The 9063-nt window shown below is 68.1% G+C and overlaps 1 protein-coding gene across 4 annotated transcripts in view; it reads left to right on the forward strand.

Annotated features, from left to right (window-relative positions):
* The window catches only part of SEC24D (SEC24 homolog D, COPII coat complex component), a 32545-nt gene extending 24612 nt beyond the window's left edge, over nucleotides 1–7933 (forward strand). For all 4 annotated transcript variants that reach the window (XM_045831216.1, XM_045831217.1, XM_045831219.1 and 1 more), the window contains exons 16-23: nucleotides 254–350; nucleotides 478–623; nucleotides 1345–1483; nucleotides 2586–2704; nucleotides 3094–3273; nucleotides 3694–3885; nucleotides 5586–5675; nucleotides 7151–7933. In XM_045831216.1, the coding sequence (XP_045687172.1) occupies nucleotides 254–350; nucleotides 478–623; nucleotides 1345–1483; nucleotides 2586–2704; nucleotides 3094–3273; nucleotides 3694–3885; nucleotides 5586–5675; nucleotides 7151–7291 (1104 nt within the window). In that variant the 3' untranslated portion in view covers nucleotides 7292–7933. The remainder of the gene's footprint in view (nucleotides 1–253; nucleotides 351–477; nucleotides 624–1344; nucleotides 1484–2585; nucleotides 2705–3093; nucleotides 3274–3693; nucleotides 3886–5585; nucleotides 5676–7150) is intronic.
* Nucleotides 7934–9063: the final 1130 nt, after the last annotated feature.

Genomic DNA, 9063 nt, shown 5'->3' on the forward strand with positions numbered 1-9063 from the left:
ATGTGAGTCACCGTGTCGTCCTGGTTTTATTTGCCGCCCACGGTGACTCCCAGTCGCCCAGCCGTATTTGTACCTTAAACTGCATGAGGGGCGACGTCAGGGGCTGCAGGTGAAGTCAAACGGAAGCAGCTCCAAGGACCTTCCCCCAGAGTTCTGGACGAAGCAGGTGTTAATTCGGGTGTTTTAAGAAGTCAGCCAGGCCGCGGCCGTGTCTGACGGCCCCTGGTGGGCGCCGGCCACACCCCGCCCGCAGGTGCACCTGGACAGCCCGCAGCTCCTGAGCGACCTGCGGAACGAGGTGGAGAAGAAGATCGGCTTCGACGCCATCATGCGGGTCCGCACCAGCACAGGTGGGCGCCGCGCACGCCGTGCGGCCCCTCGCGGTCCTCCTCGGGGTCACGCCCGGCGGGGGGGGGGGGGCCGGGGGAGACCGGCGGTGGCATGGGAAAGAGCCGAGCGTCCCTCCCCCGGCCGCAGGCTTCCGCGCCACGGACTTCCTGGGCGGGCTCTACATGAACAACACCACGGACGTGGAGATGGCGGCCGTGGACTGCGACAAGGCGGTGACCGTGGAGTTCAAGCACGACGACAAGCTCGGGGAGGACAGCGGGGCGCTGATCCAGGTGAGCGGGCGCCGCGTCCCCTCCGCCGGGGCTCGGGGGCCGCCGGCGATCGGCCGTCCGGGGGACCCACGAGGGAGGTGGGCCCCTTCTCCGGAGCGGAGCCCCCAGGTCAGGGCGCCGTGCTGCGCGTGCTCTGCGTGTCCACCCACGCGCGTGCTCGTGGGCGCTCGCAGGTGCGCGGGTGCGTGGGCGCCGCGGCCTCGGGGCCGGCGGAGTGACCCAGCCCGAGTCCCGGGTCCACCTGCCCCGCGCTCGGCCGCGGGTCGGACTCGGAGCTAAACACCCGACGGCCCCAGCAAGGGTAAATTTGGGTGCGGGCTGTCGCCCCGGAGACGTGCAGGCAGGTCATCGGCCTCGACCCCGGCGCAGCACCCAGGGGAGGGGGCGCGCGCAGGTCCGGAGAACGCGCAGGCGTCGTGTCTGGGCCCGAACCCCCGGTCACAAACCTGGGCCGCGGGGACACGCGCGGGTGTCTGTTCACGCGCGAGCAGCCCCCTTACAACTGCAGCTTGAACCGGGGAAATGCCGCACGGGCCCGGGTGTGCACTGGCCGCCTCTCCTGTTCACCGCTGCTCGGCCGCTGGCGCCGGCAGACCACGCTCCAGGGGGTTGGGGCGTGGGCAGGTCCCCCCAGCTCCCGGGGCTGGGAGGGGCCAGGCCGGTGGGGGGGGCGGGGCCCGGGGCCCGCTCACCAGCGCCCCCGTGTGGCTCTCGCCCGCAGTGCGCGGTGCTCTACACCACGGTCGGCGGGCAGAGGCGGCTGCGCATCCACAACCTGGCGCTGAGCTGCAGCTCGCAGCTGGCCGAGCTCTACAGGAGCTGCGAGACGGACGCCCTGGTCAACTTCTTCGCCAAGTCGGGTGGGTAGGCTCTGCGGGCCGAGGGGCCGTGCGCCTCGCCCGCCTGGGGCGTCGTCCCTGCGCGTCCGCGGGGGTGAGGTTCCGGGACCCCCGGGGGTGTGCAAGTGTGCGGTGCGCAAGTCCCTCGTGTAAGAGGGCACAGAGTTGGCGTGCGGCTCGCACACCCCCGCCCCCCACCCCCCGTAGACTCCACGCTGCCCTAGAGCACTCACAGTGCAAGGGGAGGTCTGTGCACGCCCAGGACAGACCCAGTCCCCAGCCACCGCGGGCCCAGAGGTGCACTGCGTGTCAGCAATGGCATCAAGGGGTTTCAAAAGGAAGGTTTTCAGTGCACGGTTGGTTGAACCCACGGGCGTGGGGCTGGCTGTAGTTCAGGCAGGCAGGCTGCGGGTCAGTCCAGGCTGCGGGTCAGTCCGGCCTGCGGCAGACACGTGCCATGGAGGTGCGGCCCTCGGTGGGCTGGTTCAGAGCTTACACACTCAGGGCGTGGAGGAGAGCAGTCAGCACGTCCCGGTCGACGCTGACAGGCGGCCGAGTCAGGCCCCCCCCACCGCGCACCCTCATTCCCAGCCCCCTCCCGGGTGGTCCGTGGGCTCCCGTGGGTGTGGGAGCGTGCCCTTGGGCGGATGGACGAAGGTGGGCTCTCCTTAGACTGAGCATGCTCATCCTGGCCCGGTGGCTGGGAGCTGGCAGGGGCCGGAGCTGGGGTTCTCTTTGGTTCTTCCCGCTCCCCCCTGCCCAAACCCCGAGGAGACTCTGCACTGAGGTTCAGAAGCACCAGCGGTCCCGCCCTCAGGGACTGGGGTGTCGGAAGACAGTAGCCAGCCCTTGCTTTCTCTGGGCATAGAGAAATCCGTTTCCAGTCCCTGAGGAAGGGTGGGGACCATGCACAGCCTTTTGTGACAGGGTCGCCGCGGGCTGGGCCTCCCACCCAGTCAGGGGCGGCGTGGGCAGTGGCCTGACCCCTCCGTGGGCCCCAGTCCCCGCCCAGCCTCCCTGCCCTGAGCTGCGTCGGCGCTGGAGGGGAGCGCTGCTGCGGCGACGTTGCTGAGATCCGCCCTCCCTCCCTCCCTCCCTCCCTCCCTCCCTCCTGTGTGCGCAGCGTTCAAGGCCGTCCTGCAGCAGCCCGTGAAGCTCGTCCGGGAGACCCTGGTGAACCAGACCGCCCACATGCTGGCCTGCTACCGCAAGCACTGCGCCAGCCCGTCGGCCGCCAGCCAGGTGAGCCGCCCGCGCGGGGGACGCCATGTCTGGGCCGCTGCGCGCCCCCCCGCTGGGGCCGCACGCCGAGGGGGGGCGGGGTGCCAGGCACCTGATGCAGCCAAGGTCGAGGGCGCGTCCGGGGGCGGTGGTGCGTCGTAGCCAGCGCCGCAGACGCGGTGGGCCGGACACTGTGCGTGCCCGTGGGGCCGACGGCGTCGCGTGGGAGCCTCGGGCGCAGCGCCGCTGGGCGAACTTCCTCTCTCGGACGTTTCCTTGTCCACGGGCCTCCCGTGGCGTGGGGGGAGGGGCCTGCCCGGTCCTGGTCCTCAGCCCTCCCCGTGAAACTGCGCCGGGAGAAGCCTGTCTCCGTCTGACGGGGGCGTGCGGGCCTCGTCTCTTGCCCCCAGCTGATCCTGCCGGACTCCATGAAGGTCCTGCCCGTGTACATGAACTCGCTGCTGAAGAGCTGCGTGCTGCTCGGCAGGCCGGACGTGCCCACGGACGAGCGGGCCTTCCAGAGGCAGCTGGTCATGACCATGGGCGTGGCCGACTCGCAGCTCTTCTTCTACCCGCAGCTCCTGCCCATCGTGAGCACCTGCAGGGGCTTGTCCGTCCGCCCGGGCGGGGGGTGGAGGGAGGGCGGGGGGGGCTCCCCCTGGAACACTCTTCCTGCCAGAACCCAGGCCCGGGGCTCGTTCCGTCTGCTTGGGTCCCTGTGCAAAAGCTGCCTTCCCAGCGAGACCCTCCCCACTGACTCCGCCCTCCCGAGCGCTGTTCCCGCCCTGCACCACCACGCCCCTCCCACTCCCCTGGCTCTCGCGGTGGTGCTCCACACCCTCGAGTGCTCTCTTCTTTCTTCCGAAAAACCGTTAGCTGGGCCCGAGGGAGGGGTCCTTGTGCAAGGCCTGGCATGCAGACGGCGCTCCCCAGTGTGCACGCGTGGGGGGGAGGGAGGGAGAGGGAGGGTGGGTTCTGACGCTGATGCCCCGCCCCGCCCGCCCGCCCAGCACACGATGGACGTCAAGAGCACGGCGCTGCCCCCCGCGGTGCGCTGCTCCGAGTCGCGCCTCTCGGAGGACGGGGTCTTCCTGCTGGCCAACGGCCTGAGCATGTTCCTGTGGCTGGGGGCCAGCAGCCCGCCGGAGCTGGTGCAGGGCATCTTCAACGTGCCGTCCCTGGCGCACGTCAACACGCACATGGTGGGTGCCTTCCTTCCCATCCGGGGTCGTGTCCGGGGGCGTGTCGGGGGCGTGCCAACAGGCTCCTCCGTGTTTCTGCTCACGAGCGGCCGTGCGTTGCACCGGAGAAGAGGAGGGCACACGCTCTGTACGGGAGCAAGAGCCTCTCGGGCCCGACGGCCGCCCGTGAGCTGGGGTGGACTCGCGGGCGGGGAGGGTGGGACTCGATCAGAGCCGGCCCCCGTTCTGGGCGCGCACTGCATGACGGTCGCCACCTCTGAGCTGTGCGTGCTGCAGCGTCTCCTTCACCCTCGCCGCCAGGCAGGGCGCTGAGCACCGGGGTCTGGGGACACTCCCCCAGGTGGGCGTGGCCGAGGCGGGGCCAGGGCTGGGCCGCAGGGTCAGCAGAGGGCGGAGGGCACTCGCCCAGACCGCAGACTGGTGGGGTTAGCGACCTGCAGGGGGAGCTGCCCGCGAGAACGGACTGCGTGGCCCTGCGCTGCCACCGCCACTCCAGAGCCTTGTGCCTGGACAGGAGTGAAGGCAGGTGACCGGGACGTGCACCGCGAGAGCCCGCGACGGCCCCCTCGAGAGCCGGCGTTTGCGGGGACCCTGGCCTGAAGGCCACGCCGCGGGCTGCCGCCTCCCCTGCTTGGCGCCACCGTCTGCGGCGTCTCTCTCAGTGGGGCTGGGGCCGGGCCACCGCCGTCCTCTGGGCCGCACATGGGCCGGCCGGCTGGCAGCTGCACGTTCTGTCGCCGTTTGGAAGGCAGGCGTCAAAAGCCCATTTTTAAAGGGCCCGAAGCTGCCCACGCCCCACGAGGAGACTTGTGCGGAGATGAAGGTTTAGAAGTGGTGAGGCGTCTGCATGCGGTTGGAATGAAAGAATGATTAAAAATGCAACTAAAAAATCAAAATTCAACAGCAAAAAACGACGCATCTCAGGACCGCGTCCGAGACTTGAGGCGGCACCCCGCCCTCCGCTCGCGGATCAAGAGGCGCCGCAGGAGACGTGTGGGCGGCGCGTTTCTGCCTTACTTCCCACGGCTGCCGTGCAGACGTGGGCCGGGCCGCGTCCTGAGACAGGAGACTGCAGCTCCCGCTCGCCTTCCCGGTGGCTGACTCCTCGACGACGCCCCGCTCCGGGGGCTGTGCGGAGCAGCGGGAGGCCCCGGGCGGCACTAGGGCCGGGTCCTCGCATCCCCAGGGCCGAGCGCGGACAGTGCCTTCTGTGGACACTACTGGACGGCAGGGAAATCGGAGGGGCCGTCAGCCCCTTGAGGGGCCAGCCCGGGGTGCTAGCGTAGAACGTCCCCCAAACCTCCCCACGCCTCAGGGTCCCGCAAGGACCATCACGGGGCGCAGGGTGTGGGGGGGTGTGCGCCCTGCCCGCTCCCAGCACAGCCCGGCAGGGAGCGAGCAAACATGCTGGCACAGGCCGCCCTCTGCCTGCGCCCGGCGGGCTGTGCGGGGTCTCGGGGCCCACGGGCAGCCCTGGGGGCCCCCGTGTTCACGGCGCGCAGCTCGCTGGCGGAGATGTGGCCAGTGGGAAGGAGGCACGTCTTCACGTTTCCGATGTTTAGGTCACGGAACTAGGTCCAGAGTCAAGTACACGGTCCAGAAGGGTGTTTCCTAACTTCAGCCCTAAAATATAATGCCCCATTGCTGCTTCTGCCCGAGCATCGTAAATCCCACTGAAACGGACGTGTCCTTCCTTGCAGACCACGCTGCCCGAGGTGGGCAGCCCGCACGCGCGCACCCTCAGAGTCGTCATGGGCATCCTGCAGCACAAGAGGCCGTACTCCATGCGGGTAGGCGGGGTTTGCTTTGTTCTCGTTTCGACTTTACCACGGACTCTTCCGATGCGCGTCCTGCACGTCTGCAGGGCAGAGCACCCCCTCTGACCTCTGAGACCAGCCTGCCCGGGTGCTGGCCGCCACCCGGACGCGGCCTCCGCGGGTCCAGGACAGAGCAGGGTCACTGTCCCTCAAGGTCGCTGCCCCGGCAGCCCAAACAGCACCCTCCCTCACCTGGGACGGGGCAGGCGTCCACGTCAGAGAGATAGGTGAACTGAGCCAGTGACGAGCCTTGCCATCCCTGGGGTGTCAGGTGAACACAGAACTTTCCAGAACAGTTTTCACGCAAGACCTCTGTAGGACGAGACCTAGAGATGGCAGAGGAGCCCCAGCCTAGACCCTCTCCTCGGTGACACACTCAGCGCCCCAGAGATGCAGAGGGAACACGGGGGTCTCCAGGGCACTCAGCAGCGGCGGCAGCCCTGCCCCGTCCCAGCCGCAGAGAGGGACCCTCTTCCCCCTGCGTCCCCCCAGCCCCACAGGGGAGGGGTCGGCCCTGGCTCTGAGGACACCTGGGGGTGTGTGTGTGAGGACCAGGTGTGCACGGTTGGTCAGTCGGGCGCACGGTGGGAGCATTAGCTCAAGCCCTGCAGACTCAGACGGCCCTGCGGGCGCGTGAGCACTATGTGTGTGTGCACGGCCCGACAGTCACCGAGTCCCAGACCCAGGGTCCCGTCTCCACGCCCCGTGTGAAAGGGAGGAAGCTCGTTTTAGTATCGTATCCAGGCTGCTCTCACGCCCCCATGAAATGGGCTAAGCAGTGGGCGAGTCCTGGGTTCTCCATGGTGACTCTCAGATGTCCACTCTGTGTTCCTGTGGCTGCACGTCCCAGCTGGAGACAGCCACGTGTGGCTGGTGGCGACGGTGCTGGACAGCACGGCCCTGGAGAGCAGGGACGGCCTTCTCCTCGCAGTCCCCTGCCGGCTCCTCCCTCTGCCCCTGCACGGCCCAGTCAGACCTGGTCATCTCGTCCCCTGCGGTCCCCTCACCTCCCTGGGGTGCTGCCCGGGCTTGCACCCCCCCGGGTCACATTTCTTACTGAAGCCTGAGCTCACCCAGATGTCCCGGGTCCCTGCGCTCCCCCTGACAGTCAGCAGCGCGTGCTGCGTTACATGCAGCCAGGACTGCGTGGCATGCGGCACGTGGTCCCTTCCACGGGCCGTGGCAGGCTGTGTGTGGCGCGTGACCTGGTGTGGCTGTGCAGACTGCGTGGCCGGGGCTGGGCAGCTCTGGGTGCAGCCTTTCCCGGGGCACCCTGCTGAGGCTCCCCGGCCGGTGCGGGGTGAGCGCCCTGCACTCTGGGCGACTGCGTTCTCCTGCTCCCGCCAGGGCGGCTCACGGGGCCACGGCGACCCGGGTGGCGGGGCACACGGGAAACCCAGCCCCCCCAGAACACGCCCGTAACTGCGTGCCTGTTGCTCGTTCCCCAGCTCACGATCGTGAAGCAGCGAGAGCAGCCCGAGGTGGCCTTCCGGCAGCTGCTGGTGGAGGACAAGGGCCTGGACGGCGGCTCATCCTACGTGGACTTCCTGTGCTGCGTGCACAAGGCCGTCTGCCAGCTGCTCAACTGATGGCCCCCGCGCGGGGTCCCACGGGGACCGCCGCCCCTTCTCAGTGCCTCTCCTCCAGGCGACGGACCACAGGCTGCCCCCGAGTCCGAGACCTCCAGGCCAGCCTCCGCCGCCCCCCCCTCCCCCGCCGTGGTGCTCGGGGCTGAAGCCCGCGGAGGGGCCGCCGCCCCGCGAGGGACCTGCCGGCCCTGACCGCACCGCCGCCGCCCCGCGCACCAGGGCCGTTTACAGACTGCACCCCCCACCCCCAGGTCTCTTTCTTCGTGCTGGGCGTGTAAATTATTTTTCAAAATGTATAGATTTGGGATGAAGTTTTCTCGATTCCTCTCCCATTTTCAGTGAGGGAAAAAACCTTAATTTTTACATTGTTTTTTAAAATCATGTAACCCCAGGGAACACACTGTCCAACGTGAGGTGTGCATAGCAGACTTTTCGAGACCGCGGAATCTCTGTGGGAGAGCGGTTCGCGTCCTGCGTTCCTTCCACAGTTACGCGTTGGAACGGTTTCCCGGCTGTGTGTGTTGTCTCTGCAACGGTCTTCACAGGCCTCTCGGTGGCTCCCTGTGCGATTTGGAGGGCTCTCACCTGTACATAACGGATCTCAGCCGCTGTCAATAAACCCCGTCCCGCGCTTGCTTGGCAGGGGGGCTCATGTTTTTGGGGTGCTGGGCTTGGCTCGGGACGGCGCGGGGCTGTGGGGCCGCTCGGTGACACCCCCTCCCCTGCGGTCTCCCCGAGTGACAGGCGCAGCGAGCTGTGAGGGTGGTGCGGTCCCTGTCTGGGCGGTCGGCCAGGGGGAAGTGCGTCTCTGTCACCCCACCGGGAGGCGGCGGGATTTAAACTGCAGGGAGTTAGCTGGCTGACGAGCTGACATCTGAGCTTATACATTCTTAAATTTTGCTTTGGAATTATTTTCATAAATACAATATTCTTAAGCATGCTCTAGAAACCTCATTTCGGTAAGACAGAACAGCAGAAAAGGAAGCGCTGATCTTCTGTAGAAACTAAGTGTAGAGGGAGAGGAGGTGGAGGAGGGAGGGAAATGGGTCGTCCCGCTTACTGCTGCCCGTGCCCACACCGGGGGCTGAACCCACCACCTCCGGCGGCGGGACAGGGGTCGAACTCACCTTTGGGACGGCCACGCCGGCCAGGCTGCCGCAGGGCCGGCCCCGCCTGCTCCAGCCCCGGGGTGGGCACTGCGCACTCAGCTCCGGCAGGCGCGGCCCACCGTGTGTCTCTGACTCTCGGTTACTCACAAGTGCGCTCGGAGAGACCCACGCAAGGCGACCTCACGTTTGTCAGCACCGCTCTAGTCGGAGGCAAAGCCCCCGCCCACGTTAGTGTGCCGTCGGCGCGAGCAGAGCCCCCGGGAGGGGCGGCCGGGCTCGGGGACGCAGGTCGTCCTGTGGGCCGGAAGCTGGCTGCCGTGTGTGGAGGGCGTGACGGGGGCTCCGCCGGAGTTTAGGGGCCCACTCGTGGGACAACAGTGTCCCGGGCAGCCCCAGGTGTACTGCGTCGAAGCTGACGGACGACGTGCACTGGCCGGCCAAGCTGGAGCTCCGCCCCCGCCAGCAGACATCAAGGACAGGGTGGACCCGGTGGGTGCTCCGGGCCCCAGAGGCTGGCCGTGAGAAGGGTTAGGGTTAGGCACGCACGGGTGGGCGTTCTCACGGCCCCGAGCACGAGCACCACCATCAGAGGGCACCGCTGAGAGAGTCCCGGCGCGGCCAGGTCAGCAACGACCGCAGGGCACAAACCAGTGAGCTCTGGGG

The sequence above is a fragment of the Phyllostomus hastatus genome, unplaced genomic scaffold (genome assembly GCF_019186645.2).
Source record: "Phyllostomus hastatus isolate PE091 unplaced genomic scaffold, TTU_PhHast_1.1 phas_contig_159, whole genome shotgun sequence".
NCBI classification, from domain to species: Eukaryota; Metazoa; Chordata; class Mammalia; order Chiroptera; family Phyllostomidae; genus Phyllostomus; species Phyllostomus hastatus.